The 25,254-nt window shown below is 48.3% G+C and overlaps 2 protein-coding genes across 2 annotated transcripts in view; one reads left to right on the forward strand and one right to left on the reverse strand.

Moving 5' to 3' along the window:
• The window catches only part of MRPL37 (mitochondrial ribosomal protein L37), a 128,231-nt gene extending 104,336 nt beyond the window's left edge, over positions 1 to 23,895 (reverse strand). Inside the window, exon 1 of the mRNA XM_086952628.1 lies at positions 23,500 to 23,895. Coding sequence (XP_086808754.1) covers positions 23,500 to 23,809 — 310 coding nt within the window. The 5' untranslated portion in view covers positions 23,810 to 23,895. The remainder of the gene's footprint in view (positions 1 to 23,499) is intronic.
• A 616-nt stretch (positions 23,896 to 24,511) lies between these two features.
• The window catches only part of CYB5RL (cytochrome b5 reductase like), a 182,197-nt gene continuing 181,454 nt past the window's right edge, over positions 24,512 to 25,254 (forward strand). The window contains exon 1 of the mRNA XM_086952629.1: positions 24,512 to 24,543. Coding sequence (XP_086808755.1) covers positions 24,538 to 24,543 — 6 coding nt within the window. The 5' untranslated portion in view covers positions 24,512 to 24,537. The remainder of the gene's footprint in view (positions 24,544 to 25,254) is intronic.

A 25,254-nucleotide genomic window follows, 5' to 3' on the forward strand; every position in this document is an offset into this window, starting at 1 on the left:
AAAAATGGAGAATCAACACGTCAGGAGGGCTAACCTGGCCAAAACCAAGGTTCGCCAATAAAAGAACGAGAAACCTCAAAGACATTCTGATTCACTCAAGACCGCCGCCGCCAAAATGAGGTGACCTAACACCACTACTATGGAACAATCCCCCAGTAGTGGGACATTACCCATGTGGCTCCTGTTCCTTCTGCAACTTGACTACGGTAACAAAAACTCTGCAACTTCTACCAAACTTCAAATGGACCATCAGGTACCACACGAATTGTAACACTACCCATGCAATTTACATGATTACCTGCCCGTGCAATTTACGCTACATCGGGATAACCTGTCGCAAAGTAAAACAATGGATAGTCGAACACAGGACTAACGTCAAGTGCCAGAAATCGACAACAAAAATGAGCACTCACTACATAGAGGCCAAACACACAGTAAATGACTTGAGATGGGCTATTCTGGAAACCCTAGCCACGAAAAACCACAATGCAGAGAAGGTCCTACTTGAGAAGGAAAAGAGATGGGTCCATCGCTTACGAACTAATGACTGCGGGCTCAACGACAACATTCCGTGGTTAAGCCTTAACCATTAAAGACACTTTATCTGACACGCTCAATGTTAGCCTTCTGAAACAGCATTGGAAATGCAATAGGTCTCGCATTAGGAAAGTTTGAGCTATTGGTCTTATAAATGATTTTTTTTATTTATGTGTTGTTTTTTGAAATAGGTAAGTTAATAGCTTTGTCATTTACAAAGCCAATAGTTTTAACTTTCGCAAATGTGACACCTATAGCATTTGTAATGCAACATGTTTTGTATTTACGTGACTTAGATGTATTGATATTACAAATAACAATGGCTTTTAATTTTTTTAAATGATTAATACTTAAATAATTTATTTAATTTGTAATGTCAATAGCTTAAACTTTTGTAAATAACTTTTGTGAAGATTATGTTCAGTGTTTTTTATTGCGATGAAAATCTAAGAACAGAAGTGAAATATTAACATATTTTTGTGATTTGTAATAAAGCTTGAAAGCTTGAAAACAGCTTGAAACATTGAAAGAACATATTTGAACCAGTGATGCTGTGGTGGTGCTGAGTGATGCTGTGGTTGCGCTGAGTGATGCTGTGGTTGTGCTGAGTGATGCTGTGGTTGCGCTGAGTGATGCTGTGGTTACGCTGAGTGATGCTGTGGTTGCGCTGAGTGATGCTGTGGTTGCGCTGAGTGATGCTGTGGTTGCGCTGAGTGATGCTGTGGTTGCGCTGAGTGATGCTGTGGTTGCGCTGAGTGATGCTGTGGTGGTGCTGAGTGATGCTGTGGTGGTGCTGAGTGATGCTGAGTGATGCTGTGGTGGTGCTGAGTGATGCTGTGGTGATGCTGAGTGGGAGATGGGGAGAGGGAGAAAAAGGAGAGCAGGGAGAGGGAGAGAGAGGGGGAGAGAGGAGAGAGAGAGAGATGGGGAGAGAGAGGAGAGAGAGACGGAGACCGGGAGAGAGGCGGAGACGGGGAGAGAGGAGAGGGAAGAGAGGGAAAGGGAGATAGGGAGAGGGGAGATGGGGAGAGGGAAGTGAGGGAAATGGAGAGAGGGAAAGGGAGAGAGGGTAGAGGGAGAGAGGGAGGGTAAGAAGAGAGGGGGAGGACGAGAGCGAAGGACGGAGAGCAGAGGGAGGGAGAGAGAGAGGAGGGGGAGATGGGGAGGGGGAGAAAAGAGAGCGGGGGAAGGTAAAGAGAGGGAGAGAGGGGAGAGAGGGGAGAGAGGAGAGAGAGAAGGAGAGGGTGAGAGAGGAGAGAGGAAAGTGAGGGAAAGGGAGAGAGGTAGACGGAGAGAGGGAGAGTGAGAGAGTGAGGGGAGGAAGAGAGAGGGAGGACGAGAGGGAAGGAGGGAGAGGAGAGGGAGTGGAGTGAGAGAGGTAGAGAGAGAGAGAGGAAGCAGGGAGAGGGATAGAAGAGGAGAGAGTGAGAAACATGTAATTGACTCCAGCACCATGAAATACTAGGAAGGCACGTTTGGTTTAGGAGCTTGATGCATAATAAAATAAAAAAATCATAGACGCATTACTCCACTTTAAAAGTTGCGGTGTACAACTGAAGGCACCTGCCGCATTCAAAATACTTCAGGTCCAGATCTGACATTAACACGCATCCTTTAGGTTGAGGAATAAGATCTTTGAGGCATGCTGACAGGTTGTAATGACCGACTTTTTCCGGCCCTTTTAGAGGGAGAATGATGGAGAATGACTCCAGTCTATTACCCTTGTAGTATAGGGATTAGGACTATAAGTAGGACCTCTTCATGAGGCACAGTAGGGCATTTTCGTACCCCTTTATTTAGATCAGGGCTTATAAATTTAAGCTAGGGGATAAATATATAAGTATTAGTGATGATCCATCCTTTTGCAAGAGTGTTAGGATATTTTCCATGGAGTTATGCGTATTTTGGGCCCTGTAGGCCTTAAACGGGACAGACTCCATCTTGCCCTCTGCCTGGTAGCTCGAGAGGCCTTCTAGGTCAAGTGTAATGTTTTAGTTTCAAGGTGTTGTTCGCTTGGAGAGAACCGGCTCAGGCTGGCCCTTATCAAAGGAATGTATTTTTCTCCACTCCGTAGACACAACTTCAGGCCGGCCGGCTGGGAACGTGTCCTTGGTACGGGGAGGTACAAGAATTTGGTGGGCGGCAGGTTACTGGCCGTAACTTTCCATGAAGGGACAGGCTTTGATATTAGCGAAGGTGTTAGGCAATGAGTGAGTTAGTTCGTAGGCGGCAGCTAGCCGTTAGCATCTCTGCTATTAATTATTTCCAAGGCGGACAGTCGCCATCTTTGAAGTCCGAGAAAGATTTAAGACCGAGACTCTCTGAGAAAGACTGAAGGAGAAATAGCGCAGAGCGCACAGAGACAGAGAGAGAGAGAGATACGGTAGCTAACAACGAGCAAGGTTCCAGTGACTTGGAGGGAAGCAGAAGAGATTGAGCCTAGCGGTGCGGACGTGTACTTGTGACGGCTGGGGTGTGACTTCGAGACGAGCCAAGACACAGAGACGAGAAGGGAACCTAGATGACTGCCGAGCCCCGACTTCACATTAACCAGGTGACCTCCGCCCTTTCCTTAAATAAGCGCGCACTCTAACCTTTACCTTTTCTTTGCAGAAAATATATTGCATAGTATTGTGTTTATGTTTATTGCAAATAAATACCCCAGTTCTAAGTGAACCGACATGTGCCTTGTATTCTTGTTCAATCATGGTAACTTACTCTTCTAGTTGAGCATTGTTTGCATGAACGGATGTGAAATCCCGATCAGGTAAGGAGTGACCAAGCAAATAGGAAGCAAGGGGACCTTTGATGCCAGGAGCAGAAGGTACATATTATAATTCGGAAAATCGTACTAACTTTTATTGTCATAGTTTTATCCCAAGTAGAAAAAATGAGAAGTTGCTCCCATAAGTGTCCATAGGAAAGTGGTCGTCGTTGATATACGGCGTTAATGAGAGCGCTGGGGAGGAGACCAGCGTGGAGGTTCGCCGGATTGTGAACCGTGTGTAAATGAGAGCACCGGAGGGATACGGTGTCTAGGTTCGCCGTATTGTGAACCGTGTGTTAATGAGAGCATTGGGACTGCAGGCCCGTGTGTAGACACGCCGGATTGTGTGTCATATCTGCCCCAGGGTAGATTAGTCTGGGTCTGAGTGGCCGCGAGACTAGCTGATATGAATAGGATATGGTAGAAAACCTATGCATGTTTATTGCTATTTCCCCATCCTTAGGTACGAAATGTACATATATGTATTCATACCCATTGTAAATACGTTCTAAGGAGGGAGGTGATTACGTTCCGGCTGGGTTAGAGGGGCCCCTAGGGGCTGATTCCATCTGAGCGGAAAATACGGTTGTTACACAGGTATACCATTGGGAGACTAGTATCTCCACAAGGAAGTACTTTAAAGACCGGGGGAAAAATACCTTACCCGTTCATATTTGGCCACGTACGGCAAATTTGAAGATGTTTAGAGGGATCTACAGGCATTTCCCAATAGGCGCTAAGCATATGCCCTAAAACAAAGGAGGCCCCCACACTAACAAATCACTTCTGTATAACGAATATTTAAAATATATTTGAACAATACTAAACATTTTTGGCTGTAAAGCAACTGTCCAACTACCCTTCAATGAAGGCACCCTAATGCTACGTTTAAAATCAGTAAGTCCAGAGCGAACTCATAAAAAAAGGTGTTCTTGAACATACACGGAAATGAACTAAACCGTCACTCCAGAACAGCAAAAAAAAGGGCGACAAGCAACCTGCGCAACGTTGTGGTGCTTGACAGCTACAGGCGCCTGGTACTACTAATACATTCAACAACATTATTTGACACAGTAAGGCTGACAACACATTTAATACAATAAAAAACCAATGCAACAAATTGCTCTACAAATGCCACTGGCGAGTTTCGATGTGGTTTGAATTTGATTGCTCACCGGAAATAGTTGAAAGCCGCTGGCTTCACGTTTAATGCTGTAACAAAAATGTATATTCATCGAACAATGTACTACGCGGTCTGTACATAATCGGCGATTTGCAGTCTTCTTTTAGTCCTGGTAACGGACTGACAGTACTGTGACAGCGGCGTCTCCCTCCACCCCCAAACGGTCATCTGCTGCAGATTAATCCAGCTCGGATCCCCAAGTGGTGGGACTGAAGCAATAAACCCAGGGGAGGTGGACGTTACGAGCTGCTCGTCGAACAGGAAGGTCTCGGCAGCCATTTTCAGCGGTAAGCAGGAAAGACACACTGGGAATGTTATAAAAAAAAAGCCCACAATGTAAGCAGCCATTTCACAAGGAGCAGGAGTTCTGTGAACGGTTCTCATCAACCACCAAACGCAGCAGGGAGATTTTATTCTACACAGGTGAGGCCAGCGGACTCCAGACACCGGGCACTACTAGTTTGTGAAGATGTCAATATGTAACTAGAAATGCGCCAGGTGGGCACTGGGTCCAGGACTTTAAAGTTAGAGACCACATGCGACCACGCATCGAGATGGTACATTCATGCATGGTGCCCTTGCAGCTTCCAGATTCGCGAATTCTGAAGCTATCACTGGGGTGACCCGACTTACGTGTATGTGAAACCACATGACCATAGGAAAGTAGATTCTGTGTGCGAAAAGGATCATACAAAGGTAAAGCGGCCCAAACGTTCCGAGGATTAGTACACACCATAAGAAATCCAGTAGCTGGGTCCGTTAATACAGGTTCGCGCAGTTAAAAGACAAAAGACTGCAGGTTCGCACACTGATGAAACACAAAGGACTCTGTCGAGGAGGGATATACGTTAGGCTTCACTATTTTACAGTGTCATGTCAGTGTTCGGGGAAACCAACGGAGCGAAATACACAAGGACGCCAGTCCCTACAAAGATTAGGCACTGGAGGGAGCTCTTACCGCATATGAGGAATGCCGACCCCTCCCTGCAGGATCTTGTACAGTTTGCTTTCATACAGCAACTGTGGGTGGGGAGCTTTCTGGGATTCCAGCTTCACAGCGACCTCCTGTAGGAGAAATACGGAGTAGGGTCAGAGTGGGGGTGGGGTGTCACTGGTATTTCTAAATCAGGGCATTAAGAAAAGGAGACACGGCCGGCCGGCCGTGAAACTGAAAGCACGGCCGGCCGGCCGTGAAAGCCTTTGATGCCGCAGGGGGTGGAGCGGCACCAAGCTGGGCAACAGATGGCTGACGATTTGATGCTGTGCACGCGCATTTTATGTCAATGCGCTTGCGCATTGACCTAAAAGCGCACGGGCACAGCATCAAATCGCCAGTTAGTTAAAGTCTGTTTAAAGCCCTATAGTATCGCTCCGCTCAATGAGCATGCGCATTGATAGGTCACGAGACCTAAAAACTACACCATTCAATGCAAGGAACATACCCTTGGTATTCCTTTACAACTGATGTAGTCGAGACACACTCTTGCTATCCCTTTTCAACTCATGGAGTTAAAACCTCCCAACTACTTGGGCAGACAATTCGCATAACTTAAACTTAAACGTAAATTTAACTAAAGAAGACCATTTGCAAAAACAACACCATATGATACACCGGAATCACATGGGGGCCCCTACTTGCCATCATATATGGCTTAGTCATAGCTCTAGTCTGCTACAAACGCATTACTCATAGGACTGTGACAACCGTCACCGAATAGAGGATCTGTCTCTTCACTTTAAGCTATGGCGTGGGTTACAGCTAAGAAGCCCCTGGCAGTGTCAGCACAAGTAGTGTAACACCTTCTTCCCATTTATTATGAAGTAGATTTAATATCTCACTATTTTAATTCTTTTTTTACAAAATAAGGATACAGGGTTTTTTGTTTCCACATACCTGGCAACCAAACCTAGCTAGCTATCGGCAGCGCAAGGGCGCAGTCTTTTTTCAATTGCACTTGCAGCCCACTTAAAAGACAAGGAAGGAATTCTCGACCGCAACCGGGTACCAAGAGGCAGAGCGAGCACAAGTCGTGTAAACTCCCGCACAGAGGTAGAAACGCCATCACCGAGAAATCACAGCGAAAGAACCGTAACGTATCTTAAACCCGCTTATAATTACAATATATGTATGTTGTTCCTCCAGCAGGAACAAACCTCACTGGACTACCGGATGATGCCGTAATAGTCACACGAACAAGGTACGCACCAATAGGGCATTACGGGGATGAGACCCACACAAGTGTTTTAGCGAACGTTAACTGTATGTCACAAATTGTTAGCCGTTACTAACTATACATACTGAAACCACCATCTCTCACATAAAGCTCATATTTTGGGAAACATGAACCACTCGAGCTGTTATCCTCAAGATCTTAAACGAAGGTTTTCAACCTCAGGGTCACTTATATTTCAGAAGACAGTTATCACTCGTGTTGACATTCCCATTTCCAAAACGGGGGTTATCAACCTCTGGGTCTCTGAAATAATTTTTTGAGCCGCTAACTTCGCTTAGATGCAAAGACAAAAAATGTTGCACAAATCATTGAGGGTGATACAGAACCTCATACGATGTGAACACCACTCCCAAGTAATCAGTATCCCTTGCTAATCCCATACACTTAGATTGTGAAACCCCTAGAATAGATATTTTAACATTGAACAAACTTACATATTTAATAAGAGTGGATGCACGTAAACCAATGATAGTACACTACTTGTTCAATCTAGAGACTCTCTTAATGAATTAAACCACGTCCTTTTAAATCTACTGTGTGAGCAATTTTGAACAATGAGAGAATCTTTGCCATAGGGAATGAGTGAATCTTTTGTCATTTGAATAAGAAAAGAATTGCCATTTTCTAGTTTCTTTAAACTTAATCTCTGTCGGATAATGGTACAAGCACAGCATTTTACCATTGGTACAGCGCAATTGACGCCACCTATATATGTTTGTTTGTCTTGTCTTCCTCTTTATTTACAGGTACTACCAGGCCTTATAAGAGTCAGGTTAATATACGTAGACTTACCCAGACCCTCTAAATATAGGCCTTCATCACTTTTTCACAAAAAAAATTCTAGGTCCTGAAAAAAGCCTGCCTGACCCCTCCTGGGCAAACAATGGCTGAAACATGTCGACCTTTTTATGGACAAAGAACAGTGCGGAAGACTTATCTCCCCTTCCTATGCACGCATACGTTTTTAAATGATCATTGAAAACAATGGGGTAAACCCACGAAATCAATAGGACCTGGGTAACTGTATATATATAAAGAAGGTGGTCCTAGATACAAATTTTAAACACGACTAGTGATGTGACTATTGCTTCTTCACAGTCAACAAATAGTCAGACTAAATCTGAACATACAAACACATGGAGATGTATTAGCTTAATTCAGCTCAAAAATGCAAAAAATGCAGGAAACCCAACACAACAGCGTTACAACAAATTCTACTGCAGTTTATTTACAAATTCATAAAATTTCAGCAAAAAAAGAGAAAAGAAAGGAAAAAGAGTTGGTGCTCAAGTAAAGGAAGGTGCAAGTATAGATTTTTAAAGTGATTTAGTGCAACAAAGAAATTATTTGTACATTGCACATGTAAAGCCTACCCATTCACAATCTATATACAATATTATACAAGGGGACAGGGAGGGGCAGGTGTAGGCTTTAAAGAAATAACGGGGGGATCGTCGACGTTTCGACCCTGGCGCAATAAGGGAAAGTCACGGCCTCTGCTGCGGGTCTTCTTCAGGACGGTTGTGGGGACGGGGGGCGGGGAAGCACCAAATAAAATTGAAAAGGTGTCGCAATTCCAGATCAGTTGGGCGATGCACCTCTGGCTGAGAATTTCTGCTCAGAGTAAGGGTTCAGTCGAGAAACAGTTGGTACACAATGGGCAGTCGAATTCAATCGTGCCTAGTCCAGTAGCACGATGGACATTGTACCGGTGGTCGAGGGCGAGAGGGAACTAAGTAAAGTTCAAGTGAACCTTAAATTTAAGGCGTTATCCCCAAAAGTACAGGGACGGGGGGCGGCCAGACCGCAGTTCATAAGGTAGCTCGGAGTGTATTCAGGCAGCTTCCGTCTCACGCGACCGGCTGGAACCAGCCGGTCGCGTGAGACGGAAGCTGCCTGAATAGTGGTCCCACATATGACATGGACTCGCAACAGGATAGAACGGTACTGGCGGGCCATATTCACAGAGCTATTGCACGATTCCCATCACTCTCACTCTCTGGGGCTTTGTACACGATATCCCCTAATCTGTGCGCCGGTTTTTAGCAGTCTCTATCATGTTGACCAAGAGGGAGATAGCCGTATACTGGGGCAGCAGGCACTCTCCCACACATGAGGCGTGGATCAAAAGCTTATTGCATTGCAACACCAACTGTGATTTATACGCTAACCTACAACCAATAGCATCCAGCCCCCCACGACATTTGGCAGCCTTTGCGAGACTACCTCCTCACGTTGGCGGATACCCCACACCTTGCCGCAGCAAAACCACGTATGCTCAACACCCATTACGGAAGGGAAGATGAATGTAACACAAGGGGAGTCCATTTGAATTAATCTAATTAAAAAGGATTTTCAATTAAGTGCATCTGGTAAACTCCATAGAGCGTATGACAAACATCTGTCATACATAAAAATGTTGGTGAAATATACTGCCTATTAATGTACTAGTACATGTCACCGATGAACCGTCACTTTATTGTTAACATAAAATGAAAATAATGTTAAATTCTTTTTAATGAAATAATGTAGAAAAAAGGTGAGGATAAGTAGTAGGACTGTAGAGGAAGGTTTGAGTGAAGTAAGAAAGAAAATGACCGACGAAGGGTAATAGTATATTACAAATGTATTTCAGGATGCTTGCAATCACAGTTGTAATGTTTTATGGTGCTCTAAATAATATGTTACCATTACCCACTATAAAGATATGCAATGTATTACAAAGGGATGGGTGAGGATCTGAATTTGTCATGACGGGATTGGAAGGGGCGTGGCTTGGATGCCGAGGAGGTAGGCAGCGTGAGCTCGGAGCTCCGTGCCCGATCCCTGAAAATATCCTGAAAATCTGATCGAACCCCGAGGTAACCGATACCATCCGGTACTGGACGTTACTGCGGAGGGTCCGAGGCCCACGGAGGACGACACCGAGCCATCCCACAGCAGTATTTCGACTTTGAAAGTGGAACCCAGGCGAGAAGTTGCGGACCCCAAAATGGCGGCGAGGGCATGAGAGCAGACACGACGGAGACATCTGCCCGGAGACCCACTGAGGACTGCTCCCTGACGAATCAAGGGTGTTGGCGGCCACATCGCGCCTCTCCCCGGGTGCCGAGTGGACTTTGGGAGCACTCTTGGGCGGTGGCTGAGGACCGCCCCCCTAGAGGGGGCGACGGCAGTGCGGCAGTGGCCCAGTGACGAGAGCCCCGGGCCCCTGGCACGTCTGGCGCAGGCCGGGCCGCGATCGCTCAGTGTTTCCTACTACTTGGTGACAAACTGGGCCCGGGGACCCTGCCGAAGAACGAAACCCGACGGCACTCGGAGGGTGACCAGGAATATACTCGGAGACCGCCGCCCAAACCGGCCCAGATGGGGAAACCAAAGGGGAAGGGAGATGGCGCGACCGACACTGAGGCTGCGGAGGGAGCGGAGCGAGACCAAGCGGCATTGCAGCGGATGCAGGATCGTATCCTGGAGGCCATCGCCACCACTAAGGACGCCCTGCAGCAAGATATCGCTCAGGTGGCGACGGGCTTGGGCCTCCTGAAGGCCGACCACGACAAACTTAAAGACAGGGTGAAAACCGTGGAGATCACGGTTAAGGAATTAGCCCCGGGCCATGAAACGATGAAGGCCCAGATGGTAGACGTGATGGACCGCCTGAAGGTGCTGGAAAGGAGGGCCGAGGATGCCGAAAACAGAAACAGGCGCAACAACGTACGCCTAGTGGGCCTGCCGGAGAAAATTGAAGGCGACGACATGGTGGGATACCTTGATAACTGGTTGCGGACGGAGGTGGCACCGGAAGGTCTGTCCCCCTTCTTCTCCCTGGAACGGGCACATAGAGTTCCAGCGCGCCCGCCAGCCTTGGGCCTTCCTCCTCGCCCGGTGGTGTTCAAGTTGCTCCATTATCGGGACAGAGATTGGCTCTTACAGAGGGCGAGAGAAGCAGGGCCCTTTCAAGTGGAGAACAATAGAGTCACCATGTTCCCGGACTATACGTTTGAGACGCAGCGACTCCGGGCAAACTTCCTGTCCCTCAAGCGGGAGCTCCGCCAGGAAGGCATCAAGTACTTCCTGCTATTCCCTGCCAAGCTAAGAGTGGTGGTGGATGAGAAAACACTATTCTTCACAACTTCCACGGACGCTTGGGACTGGTGGGACACTTATAAAGCGGGAACGGACGGTGCCAAGGCCAGGGAGGAGGAGGCCAAGGTGGCGAAGCCAGTAAGGCAGTCCCAACGGATCAGGAGGAACCGCAAGAGAACCGGGAAACCATCGGTGTCACAGACGGAGGCGGAGAGGCAGGCGGCACTACAGGCGGTAGTGGACTTATCTAGGACCGCCAGGACTCGGTCCGGGAAGGGCACGGATTCGGAGGACCCGGGCACGGGCTCGGAGACAGGACAATCGGAATTTGGTGGAGCCCGGGGCCCTATTGTGACACCGCAGACTTCGGAGGAGATATTGGAGGCGTGTTGAACTGAACTGGTGGAATGAGCTCGTTGGTTGGACACCGGGGCACTGGGCCCGCAGCAGTGGAACATTATTGATTGAGGTTTTGGGGAGTTGTAATGAGGGGATTGCGGGGTGGAGCGCGCTGGGCTGATTTGTTTTGAGGTTCTATCGCATTGAGCCGCGCCCTACTGGCCCCTAAGGTCATCGCAGTGGGGACTGCGAGCATTACCACCTCTCCTTGAGGGGTGGTCGGGAGTGTTGGTTTGGATGGGGGTACTTCCAGTTGCGGGGGGGCCTGTCCTGGGGGGGTGGGAGTTGCGAGCAGTTGGGGTTGCTCGGGGGGCAGTTGTTGTTGGTGGGGTTCAGCTTCCTGTTTGGAGAGGGTGGGTGGGTGGGCCCGTGGTCGCGGGACTTGTGCGGACATTGTTCTTTGCTGTATGGTCCGGTTGTGTAGGGGGAGATGGCTAGCACTGGGGCTTTGAAATGTGTGACCTGGAATGTGCGGGGTATGCAGTCCATGGCGCGCAGACATAAAGTCCAGGCGTACCTCAAGCGTAGGGGGGTTCATGTAGCGTTCCTGCAGGAGACACATCTTAATAAGCAGGAAGGGGCGGCTCTGCAAAGGCGCTGGAGGGGGCAGCTATTCTACACGACATTTTCGGCTTTTGCAAGGGGGGGCACTGATTTGGATACGGGCGGGGGTCCCCTTCCAGGTCTCAAAGTCATTGGTGGACCCTGAGGGCAGATATGTGGCGGTGGAGGGGAAGCTAAGAGGCAGGGTGATATCTCTCTGTAATGTGTATGCTCCTAATGTAGACCTGCCCGCCTTCTTGTCTACCATCTCGGGCAAATTGGCGGGTTACCTGGCAGGGCCGGTCCTCTTGGGGGGGGGGGGACTTCAACTCGGTTGAGGATGTGTTACTAGATAGGTCCCATCCCCCGCTGCGCGCGTCCCCAGTACATAGGGTCGCTAAGCGTAGGTTGGAATGGCAGGAGAGCTGGGCCCTCACGGATGCATGGAGGGCGTTGCACCCCACCGCTAGGGACTATTCCTTTCACTCACACCTGCATGATTTGCATGTGCGGCTGGATGCGTTTCTTTGTTCGGCATGTGTGCTCCCCGCGGTGGGAGGGGCGGAATACTTGGCTAGGACGATATCGGACCACAACCCCTTGTTGTTATCTCTGGAATGGATGGTGACTGTTGACTGCGTGCCAACATGGCGCCTGCAACCTGATACCCTGGACGATTTGTTGTTCAGGGAGGCCCTAAGTGAGCGTATTGAGAGGTATTTTGAGGAGAACAGTGGCTCAGCCTCCACGAGGGCGGTTGAATGGGATGCGTTCAAGGTGGTGGTGCGGGGACACTGTATTGGACACACGGCAGGGGCTCGGAAGACTTTGTTGGATGACTTAGATAAGGCTGAGACACGGCTGAGGGAACTAGAGAAGAGGCGCCCGAATCACCCTGAACTGCAGGAGGGGCTTAGCGGGGCGCGGGAGGGGCTGGCGGTAGAGCTGGAGCGGCTGCGTAGCTTCGATCACAAGGCGTACATGACAAGGGCGCATGCGGAAGGTGATAAGGCGGGGTCAATGTTGGCTTGGCTTGCTAACCCAATCCGGGGGGGAGTGCCGATCATGGGGATCCAGGAGCCAGGGGAGGAGCCCTGCCACACTCAACCCGGGATCCTGAATAAGTTTCGTGCTTATTATGAAGGGCTCTATGAGAGTGGTGGAACAGGAGGGGCAGAGGAGCTTGAGGAGTTCTTGGACGGATTACAGTTGCCGCGAGTGGAGGACTCGGAGGCAGAAGAACTAGGTCGGCCCATCTCTCTCGGAGAAATAGGTTGTGCTATAAAACAGATGGCTAGAAATAAGACCCCGGGCCTTGACGGACTGCCGATCGAATTTTATGGCAAATACCTAGAGTATCTTGCACCACGGCTGCGCGAGGTATACAACGAGGCGCAGGAGAGGGGCCGACTCCCGGGCTCCATGTGCGAGGCCCTCATGATCCCGCTCTTGAAGCCGGGCAGAGAGAGTGCGGCGCTGTCCTCGTATCGTCCGTTGTCTATGTTGACGACGGACTACAAGATCCTCAGTAAAATTCTGGCCAACAGACTGCTGGTGCACATGACGGGCCTGGTTCACGGTGACCAGTGCGGTTTCATACCGACACGCAACACCACCCATAACATTTGTAGACTCACGAGACTGATGGGTGCGGACTGGCCGGACGCTGTCTCCCCATTTGTCCTTTCCATTGATATTGAGAAGGCATTTGACAGTCTTGAATGGGGATACTTATATGAGGTGATGCGTCGCTTCGGGCTGGGGGACGGATATATAAAATGGACCAAGGTCCTCTACACCGAGGCGGTAGCGAGGGTCCGAGTGGGCACACTGATCTCGAGTCAATACCCAATTAGGCGTGGCACTAGACAGGGCTGTTCCCTATCCCCGCTCTTATTCGCGTTGGCGATGGAACCCTTCGCTGCGGAAGCCAGACTGGGCCGCCACTACGCAGGTTTGTCATTTAGGGGGCGACCGCACTTCATCTCCCTGTACGCGGATGACTTGCTGATGTTTTTGGCCGACGCGGGCCCCGAGCTTCAGGGGGCGCGACAGCTACTGGGACGATTCGGTAGGTTGTCGGGCCTGAGGGTCAACTGGCCTAAATCCGGTCTGTTTCCCCTGAGGCCGGGAGAACCGTGCCCACTCACTGCTCAGGAACTCCGGTGGGAGCCGCGCTGTCTGCATTATTTGGGGGTCTATGTTTACCACGCCCCGTCCGACCTGCTGGATGGTAACATCACTCGCTGTATTAACGCCCTGCGGGGGTCCATGGACTTCTGGGCAACCCTGCCGCTCTCCCTAGCTGGTAGAATTTCCCTGCTTAAAATGATAGCCCTGCCCAGGCTTTTGTATTATTTTAGGACACTACCGGTGTGGGTACCGAGCTCGGTTTTCAAACGCCTGAGGTCACTGGTCATAGCGTTCTTGTGGGGTGCGGGTAGGAGGCGCATAGCGCTCGACACGCTGTTGCGCCCTAAAGATGAAGGAGGTATGGCAGTGCCGGATTTTGAAGGGTATTACCTAGCTGCGCAGCTGCAGACCTTTACTCAGGAGGTGGCGAGAGTGTATAGAGGCCCCGAGGACGCGAGAGTAGAAGGCACCCCGCGACACGTTCTGGCATATATTACGCTGCACCAGAAACTCCGGGTGGGAGATCTGACGGTCGAGGAGCAGACGTTCCGGCTTTCCTGGGACCGGGCCCGTAAGCGGGCGGGTGTCCGCCGTATGTATGCCCCCGAAATTCCGCTGGGGATGGTCACCGCCCTCCCACATGGGGGTGACTGGTCGCGCTTGCTGGGATGGGAGGAGGCGGGAATACTAATGCTGGGTGACCTCTACGAAGATGGGGTGTTGCTGCCGTTTCGGGACCTGCAGGAGCGATTTGACCTTCCGAGGGGCGACTACTTGCTGCACGCAGCAGTCACGGGCGCTATGCGAGCCCACTGGGGGGAAGGGCTGCAGGAACCTGGCACCTCGATGGCCTGCCAGTACGCCATGATGGCGGCGGGAACCTTTAAGGCTGTCACGTGCCTCTACTCCAGGATGCAGCGGGAGGCCTTGCAACCTTTGGCAGCCCTGAAGGCCAAGTGGGAGCTGGACCTCCAAGTGGAGATACCAGACACGTCCTGGGGCCAGTTACTGAGGCGGGCAAGGAAGAGCTCGAGGAACGCCAGGTTCCAATTGATTCACTTTTATGTAATTCACAGGGCATACCTCACCCCTGGGAAAATCCAACAGTATTTTGGGGCGACTGACGCTGCTTGCCCCAGATGTAACACAGCTGGGGCGGATTTGTGCCATATGCTGTGGGATTGCCCCTCCTTGGGAGATTATTGGCAGGAAGTTGGGCGGGCCCTTAACACAGCGACAGACAGGGATATCCAGTTTACTAAAGCGGTTGGCGTCCTACATTGGTTCCCGCATACACCTAGGACTAAGATGACTAGTAAATTTATAGACTTGGGGCTCATCCTGGCCAAGCGGGAGATCACGAGAAACTGGAAGTCCAGAGTGGGGCCCACGTATAAAAGATGGTATGGAGAATGTCTGAGATGGGCCGCGTGTGAAAGTACCCTAAGATACCAGCTGGCCTGGAGGTTGAATGATGAGAAGGCGCTGGAGAGGGCGACGGCATGGGAGGTGATGGTGCAGGCACTCCGGGATGTGGACGATGAGGGGCAGGATGGCGAGAGTGCACTAGATGGAGCAGATCCTAACACTACACAGGAGAACACACCTTAGCGAAAGTTTACTTCCTCCTGCAACACACCAGACGCTTTTACACTGTTAACCCAGCGCAGAGCGACCACGGGGGTGGGTGGGTAGGAGGCTGTTTTGGAGGGGAATTGGGGTACCGAAATTTGGGGAGGGGGAGGGGAGAAAACCACAAAAGCGTCCCAGGGTTATTTGCTTGACAAAGCGGTCGGACACTGTAAGGAGTCACAAGACATGGGCAGGGTTGAGGTCACCCGCGCCAAGCTCGAGATGAAACCCCCTGCCGGCGATCGACTAGATCTAACCAAGCCTGTACATGATGTGTTGTTAATGCTAAGTATATTGTCTGTACATTTATATTGGTGATGCAATAAAAATGAAGTTAAAAAAAAAATGACGGGATTGGAACTTATGATAAAAAAGATGCCAATTGGAAACTTTGGCTGAGGAAGGAAGAGGGAAAAACAATACCAGGAAGAGTCAGAGGGGATGGGAACATTGAAGTGATATAAAGGGGATGGCAAGACAGAGAGAAAATGAGAACATGAAGAGGAATTACTGACTTGAGAGTGAGGGAGCAAGAAACATCGAAGTACTTGAGGATGAATTTAGAGAACAAACTGAAGGATAGTCAGGAAGAAACAGGACAGAAGAAAAGTGCAATGAGGAGGATGAATAAAACGAAATTAAGTGAAAAGGAGCATGCATGAAAATGGCTAATCAAACAAAGTTAACGGGGAGAGGAAAGTGAAGGGAGGACAAAGTTATCAGGTATGGTTAAGTGGTGAAGGATAGAGTGATTGAACAGGCTGGGCTTTAGATGCAGGAATATGGGCCAATCGAAAACAAATAAAGGAAGAACAAGGGTAGAGAAGAGGTTAAGGTGCATAGGTAAAGGACCAAAAGAGGTGGGGTAGGTTAGTGTACTGGCTCAGTGGAGAATGGAATCCCTCAAAGGAGGAGGAGAAAGACGATGAATGGTAGAGTTGATTGGGAGGAGTAATTAGATTACTCGATGTAGGCACGCCAGGCCTGATTTTACCAGGCAGGGAAATTGTGTGCAGGTCCAGACAGGGATTGCAGGCATAAGCACTGCCTGGCCCCCTCCTACAAAATAGGGTGACTAAACAGACAACATCCAGCCCTCACCCTCCCTCCACTGCCCCATCCCTTGTTCCCATTCATCACCTGTCCAGAGCAGTTGGGTGGTAAATGCGAGGAGAAGTGTTTGCAAAAGTGTTCCCAGAATCAGAGACAGCCAACCAGAGTTAGACCTGGTCATAGCAGGTACGCATGGTTAGTCCCAGTTATGGAGACAATGGCTTGCAGTTCCTGAGGGGCAATTATCAGCCAGAAATGTGTATTCCAGATCTAGCATGTGTTATCCTTGCACTTTGCAACTTGTAATACACGCCTAAATGTGTTGAGAGGGGATTTGAGGAAAAGAAGGTGAATGATAGAAAATGACTAGGTAGCCAACTCAATCCTTGTCCTTACAGACTCCGCATTCAGACATGGTTTTTCTTCCTGTAACTTAATGCAATCTGGGTACTATTCTGTAGTCCACTCAAACAATGAGTATTTAAGGAACTGCTGAGAGGTAGGTGAAAGAAGATCTACAGGCTTTGGGAAGCATAATGAGAGGGAGAAAAGAGCCTGAGAGAAACCTTGCAAAAGATGTGCAGAATAAACGGCTGCAAACCGCTTTTAAGACATATCTACAAGAGCTGCACAACTGAAGCGAAAACCTACCAGCCAAATTTGGACACAAACTTCGCAAAGAGGTGTATAAATAAAGCTAAATAACTCACATTTTTCTCATACTCAAGTTAGTGGATGCTTTTCAAAAGCACTATAAAATAGTTCATATGTACGTGTGTTTTTGGGATTTAATTTGTCCCAAGTAAAAAAACAGAACCGGTAGAGTTAACGATATATATTGTAAAACATATCACGTACAGCTTACTGGAATGATAATTTAACGATTTGTTATTTAGCAGAAATACAGGGAAGTTCTCTAAATTGTTGATACCACAATGGCACTTTAGTGTATACATTTTATAATGGGAATTTTAATAGAGTTTACTTATATCATCCAGTCGGTCCATTCCTGCATTGTTTTTAATTGTAACTATTTGTGATATTGCTGTGGACCATAGATAACAATCTAGTTTCCTGGGATTGCACCGAAAATGCTACCTATTTGTTTCAGCCAATATTATGACATTTGAATCAACTAACCCTAGTTTTTAGGTCTAGCCTGCCGATGCGCTTGCGCATTCGAGCTGGCGAGAGATATAGGGGCTTTTCCAGAGTTTAACCAAAGTGGCGATTTGATGCAGTGCACGTGCGCTTTTAGGTCAAAGCGCAAGCGCAATGAGTTAAAATGCGCGTGCACAGTATCAAATCGCCAGCCATCTGTTCCCCAGCTTGGTGCCGCCAGCAGCTCTTCCCGCTCCGCTCTGCCTCCTGCTGCATCAAAGCTTGCGCTCTGACTCAGCCATTTCTCCTCCCCTTTCAGTTTCACGGCCGTGTCTCCTGGCCTTTTTTGTACTTTCACGGCTGCTATTATGCTTAGCTCCAGAAGCCTTTTAAATTAATTCCTGCACCTCAACCATCGCTAGTGACCTGTCTCTCTCATCATCTTTTGTTTACTCTCTTGAATCTCGTCTATCTCGCCTTTCCAGAAATTTACTGTCCAGATTCTAATGTCGGAAACATCTTTTTAGTACAGCTGCTTGTGAATTCTGCCTTTTTAACATCCGTGCAAGGCACTTTAAGACTCTGCATTTTAGTATAACTATTCGTCTTTGACCAATTTCCCGTTTTTAGAACGTATTTATAGTAATTAAATACCCTTATGCTCAGCTCTGGACGCTTTAGACCAACAACAGTAACTCCGTTAGTAGATCTTATGTTACAGTGATTGGAATCTGCTATGTGATTGGTTATCCAGTGGGGCACAGTCTGATTTTCAGCATTTAATGTAAAATCACCTCAAAACGTCTAGCTACTCGACAGATGCTTTCTTAGAATGGTACATTATGTATCACAGATGTCCCAACCTATCCAGAACTGGCCGATTGGTTATCCAGTGGGGCACAGTCTGATTTTTAGCATTTAATGTAAATTCACCGCAAAACGTCTTGCTACTCGACAGATGCTTTCTTAGAATGGTACATTATGTATCACAGATGTCCCAACCTATCGAGAACTGGACGTATGTACACGGCGACACTGCTTCTTATGTATTTGATTGTATTCTTTTTTATGCTGCTGTCACTTTAGCGGACTTGATAAAGTATTGTTATGTCAAATTCTGTCCACTTCCAGAAGCTTCCTGCTGTCTGTGCACCTGTGAGGCAAGATCTCCATTGCTAAGTGGATGTGCACAGGAATAATTTCTTATTTGGAACAACGTGTTGGGATTAAAGGGACACACTGAACTTTTAACCAGGAGCACCAAGGACGTCACTTCCACCTCTCATTTCCTTCCACCTCCCTCTACTGCTACATGGCCAGAGTGTTCCTGATCTGAAGAGTGCCGTCTGCTCCCTGTTCCAAAAACGTCATTTCACCACTATCCATGCTGTTAAGTGTGTTAAGGCGGCCAGAACAGTAAATAGTATTGAAAACAAGGCGCGCGCTTGGCCTCACTCACACCCCATAAGCTTTCCCTCCCACTCGCTCCCCCCCCCCCCCCCCCTCAGGCTCTTGAAGCACAGCGCTCCGCTGGTCATAAACAGGACCATCTGCTCATTCCTTAGCCCTTCTCGCAACTCCTCCCCCTTTCATGTGATTCGTTATCCAGGGCACAGTCTGATTTTTAGCATTTAATATAAATTCACCACAAAACGTCTTGCAACTCGACAGCCCTCCCACAAGCTTCTCCCAGCGTGCGCTCTGCCTCAGGCTCTTTTTTCTCCTCCCCTAATTATTCACTACCATGGCCGGCCGGCCGTACTTTCACAGCCGCTATTATGCTTAGCTCCAGAAGCCTTTTAAATTAATTCCTGTACCTCAACCATCGCTAGTTACCTGTCTCTCTCATCACCTTTTGTTTACTCTCTTAAATCTCGTCTATCTCGCCTTTCCAGAAATTTACTGTCCAGATTCTAATGTCGGAAACATCTTTTTAGTACAGCTGCTTGTGAATTCTGCATTTTTAACATCCGTGCAAGGCGCTTTAAGACTCTGCATTTTAGTATAACTATTCGTCTTTGACCAATTTCCCGTTTTTAGAACGTATTTATAGTAATTAAATACCCTTATGCTCAGCTCTGGACGCTTTAGACTAACAACAGTAACTCCGTTAGTAGATCTGTTGTTACAGTGATTGGAATCTGCTATGTGATTGGTTATCCAGTGGGGCACAGTCTGATTTTTAGCATTTAATGTAAATTCACCGCAAAACGCCTTGCTACTCGACAGATGCTTTCTTAGAATGGTACATTATGTATCACAGATGTCCCAACCTATCGAGAACTGGCCAATTGGTTATCCAGTGGGGCACAGTCTGATTTTTAGCATTTAATGTAAATTCACCGCAAAACGTCTTGCTACTCGACAGATGCTTTCTTAGAATGGTTCATTATGTATCACAGATGTCCCAACCTATCGAGAACTGGCCGTATGTACACAGCGACACTGCTTCTTAGGTATTTGATTGTATTCTTTTTTATGCTGCTGTCACTTTAGCAGACTTGATAAAGTATTGTTATGTCAAATTCCGTCCACTTCCAGAAGCTTCCTGCTGTCTGTGCACCTGTGAGGCAAGATCTCCATTGCTAAGTGGATGTGCACAGGAATAATTTCTTATTTGGAATAACGTGTTGGGATTAAAGGGACACACTGAACTTTTAACCAGGAGCACCAAGGACGTCACTTCCACCTCTCATTTCCTTCCACCTCCCTCTACTGCCACATGGCCAGAGTGTCCCTGATCTGAAGAGTGCCGTCTGCTCCCTGTTCCAAAAACAACATTTCACCACTATCCATGCTGTTAAGTGTGTTAAGGCGGCCAGAACAGTAAATAGTATTGAAAACCAGGCGCGCGCGCTTGGCCTCACTCACACCCCATAAGCTTTCCCTCCCACTCGCTCCTCCCCCCCCCCCCCCCCCAGGCTCTTGAAGCACAGCGCTCCGTTGGTCATAATCAGGACCATCTGCTCATTCCTTAGCCCTTCTTGCAACCCCTCCCCCTTTCATGTTCTCACCCATCCACCTTCTATCCCGGAGCCCGCTGCTAGTGGCTTTGGATGACCCGACTCTGCCTTCCAAGCGCCCCGGGGACACAACCAGCAGATCACCTATGCGTGCATTTGAAATGGCTTCTATCAAGGGACAGCAGTCCTTCATGGGCCCCACCATTTGGCCGAACATTCACAAACGTGCACTTCAAGATTTCATGTTGATTACTTGCCACGGTGACCAGGGGTCCCACTTTTTCACGATCTAGGCCACTTTTTCACTTGGTGTATGGCCTATTTCAGGGACATCTTAACTCCAGTCCTCTGTTTGACAGAGGGGCAATTACATAAAGTTGGAAGTGTTGCTTCCTTAAAGTGGAGTAATGCGTCTGTGATTTTTTTTTTTATGCATCAAGCTCCTAAACCAAACGTGCCTTCCTGGTATTTTATGGTGCTGGAGTCGATAACATGGCTCTCACTCTCTCCTCCTCTATCCCTCTCCCTGCTCTCTCTCTCTCTCCCTCTCTCACTCCACTCCCTCTCCTCTCCCTCCTCCCCTCTCGTCCTCCCTCGCTCTCCCTCCCCTCACTCTCCCTCTCTCCGTCTACCTCTCTCCCTTTCCCCCAATTTCCTCTCTCCTCTCTCACCCTCTCCTTCTCTCTCTCTTTACCTTCCCCCTGCTCTCCTTTTTCTCCCCTCCCCATCTCCCCCTCTGCTTGCACTCATCTCTCTCCCTCCCTCCCTCCTCTCTCTCTCCCCTCCGTCCTTCGCTCTCGTCCTCCCCCTCTCTTCTTACCCTCCCTCTCTCCCTCTACCCTCTCCCCCTTTCCATCTCTCCCTTTCCCTCACTTCCCTCTCCCTATCCCTCTCCTCTCTACCCGTCTCCGCCTCTCTCCCCGTCTCCGTCTCTCTCTCCTCTCTCCCCCTCTCTCCTCTCTCCCCCTCTCTCCTCTCTCCTTTTTCTCCCTCTCCCCATCCCCATCTCCCACTCAGCACCACCGCAGCACCACTCAGCGCAACCGCAGCACCACTCAGCGCAACCACAGCACCACTCAGCGCAACCGCAGCACCACTCAGCGCAACCGCAGCCTCACTCAGCGCAACCGCAGCCTCACTCAGCGCAACCGCAGCCTCACTCAGCGCAACCGCAGCCTCACTCAGCGCAACCGCAGCCTCACTCAGCGCAACCGCAATCTCCCACTCAGCACCACCGCAGCACCACTCAGCGCAACCGCAGCACCACTCAGCGGAACCGCAGCACCACTCAGCGCAACCGCAGCACCACTCAGCGCAACCGCAGCACCACTCAGCGCAACCGCAGCACCACTCAGCGCAACCGCAGCACCACTCCGCGCAACCGCAGCCTCACTCAGCGCAACCGCAGCCTCACTCAGCGCAACCGCAGCCTCACTCAGCGCAACCGCAGCCTCACTCAGCGCAACCGCAGCCTCACTCAGCGCAACCGCAGCCTCACTCAGCGCAACCGCAGCCTCACTCAGCGCAACCGCAGCCTCACTCAGCGCAACCGCAGCCTCACTCAGCGCAACCGCAGCCTCACTCAGCGCAACCGCAGCCTCACTCAGCGCAACCGCAGCCTCACTCAGCGCAACCGCAGCCTCACTCAGCGCAACCGCAGCATCACTCAGCGCAACCGCAGCATCACTCAGCGCCACCGCAGCATCACTCAGCGCTACCACAGCATCACTCAGCACTACCACAGCATCACTCAGCAACCAGCACTACCACAGCATCACTCAGCACCACCACAGCATCACTCAGCACCCACAGCATCACTCAGTAACCACAGCATCACTCAGTAACCACAGCATCACTCAGTAACCACAGCATCACTCAGTAACCACAGCATCACTCAGCAACCACAGCATCACTCAGCAACCACAGCATCACTCAGCAACCACAGCATCACTCAGCACCACCACAGCATCACTCAGCACCACCACAGCATCACTCAGCACCACTACAGCATCACTCAGCACCACCACAGCATCACTCAGCACCACCACAGCATCACTCAGCACCACCACAGCATCACTCAGCACCACCACAGCATCACTCAGCACCACCACAGCATCACTCAGCACCACCACAGCATCACTCAGCACCACCACAGCATCACTCAGCACCACCACAGCATCACTGGTTCAAATATGTTCTTTCAATGTTTCAAGCTGTTTTCAAGCTTTATTACAAATCACAAAAATATGTTAATATTTCACTTCTGTTCTTGGATTTGTCACAATAAAAACCACTGAACATAATCTTCACGAAAGTTATTTACAAAAGTTTAAGCTATTGACATTACAAATTAAATAAATTATTGATGTATTAATTATTTAAAAAAATTAAAAGCCATTGTTATTTGTAATATCAATACATCTAAGTCACGTAAATACAAAACATGTTGCATTACAAATGCCATAGGTGTCACATTTGCGAAAGTTATAACTATTGGCATTGTAAATGACAAAGCTATTAACTTAGCTATTTTAAAAAACAACACATAAATAAAAAAAAGTCATTTATAAGACAAATAGCTCAAACTTTCCTAATGCGAGACCTATTGCATTTCCAATGCTTGTTTACTTTTGTTTTGCCATTACCGTTAAAATATAAACTCCAAAATCCAAGCATGGAAAACGCTATTAGATAACATGCATGGGCCGGCTGAAATTGTATCTCATAATACAAGGCAACAATGTAGTATGGATAGTGCTTACGTCAAAAAAAGTGTTATTCGCGCCACCTTATAACTAGATTCTTCAGATGTTTTTTACGTTCTCTCTCCATTCACCCCTGGAAGTAATTAACTGTCCGTCCTCTCACCTTCTAAGACTTTAGTCTTTTGGTGGAAGATGTAGCATGGCTGAGACTTATACAGCGGCATGTGTTCCAGCCGAGGCCCCAGGTAATGGTGAGGGTCGGTCCAGCCCCTGTCCCATTCCATGCGCTTGGGCTTTGCCAGTCCAGGCATGAAGTGCATCCTATCAGCGTAGGTGATGGGTTCCAGGCCGGGGAGGTCATATTCCTTTTTTTTTCGGAGTATGGGGGCGCCTTTGCCGGCGCGTACCGGCTCTAGTACTTTCTTAGCTGTCGCCCACCGGTTGATAACCAACTTCGCCAACGTACCTTCCATCTTTTTGATAAATTCTATTACCCTAAGTAAAATGTCACTGCATGGGCGCCGCCATGTTTTGTGTCGAAGGCGGGGCAAAAGAGACAACGCTGTCAGCAAGAGCAATAAATGTCATTCTAACTGTATCTACGTGGCGGCCATCTTAGAGTGGAGTGAATCGTTCTGTTGGTCCAAGATGCTGAGGAAAATGTATCAAGCACAGTAAGTAATGGATTGAGTGAGACTGCGTTTACAATTAATGTATGTAAAATAACAAGTAGGCTTTCTATATAATCTGAAGTATTTCCGAAGCATGATAGTAACTTTGCGTTTTGCTTCTGCAGATGAACATTTTCCTCCTAGCATATTATAAACCTCCCTCTACATTGAGTATGAAGCCGCCTTATCCTCCGATGGCACTAAGATCATAGATTTAAGTTTTAGGTATGTACACTTTATTTAAAATGCTCTATGACGCTGTTAAAACTAACCTCTCGATTATTTGTTTCATATTACTAAACGAATGACATTGTCCTGCAAACATTTATATGCACTTTTATTATTCAACTTATTTTAACTTGTCTTGTTCCCTTTCAGTACATGATGCGTTGACGTGGGATACAAGCCAGTGTTGTTAGTATGGCCGGCAGTTTACATAGGGTCAACGGATTTCGTTTCTGTTGTCACCTATTTCCACTTCTATCCCATTCCCACCTTGTTTTACACTGCTGTTATGTAATCCTGCTGCGATGGAGGTACAGTTGCTGCTGCGATATGACTCTTGATGTAGTGTACCTACTTGATGTAGGCAGCGTTGTTCTGCTGAAAATTAGAGACAGTACCACGAAAGGAGACTGCTTATGTGACAATTCTATGCTTTCAGTGGCCATATCTGTGGTATTTCAATAGAATATGTGTAACACTTTGAGTCACACAGTATTGAAGGTAGAAAAAAAGGTGTATGTTCACGCAATTAGATACGTTTTAAAGCAAGCATTTGCAATGCAATAGGTCTCGCATTTTTGAGAGTTAGAGCTACTGGTGTGGTAAATGACAATGTATTTTACCCATGGGTTTTGGTCTGGAGTGGAGTGGATGTATGTGGTGTACAATTATGTTGGTGGGATTAGAATGGTTAGTTGTGGAACGGTGTGGCATGGAATAGTGTGGAGTAGAATTATGTGGCTGGGTTTGCACTGGAATTATGTGGATAGTAGTTATGTGGTATTGAGTGTACTGGAATTATGTGGAGTGGTATTGTGTGTCATGGAGTGCAATTATGTAGATTGTTATTTTGTGTTGGGAAGTGGTATGTAGTGGAGTTTAATTATGTGGTGTGCTGTTGAATTTTGTGGCCTGATGTGGAATTCTGTGGTGCGGATTGGATTTATGTGGTGTGTTGTGTAATTGTGTTTGATTTGAATTATGTGGTTTGTTGTCGAATTATGTGCTGAAGTTGAATTGTG

Source organism: Lissotriton vulgaris, chromosome 1_1 (genome assembly GCF_964263255.1).
Source record: "Lissotriton vulgaris chromosome 1_1, aLisVul1.2, whole genome shotgun sequence".
Lineage (NCBI taxonomy): Eukaryota > Metazoa > Chordata > Amphibia > Caudata > Salamandridae > Lissotriton > Lissotriton vulgaris.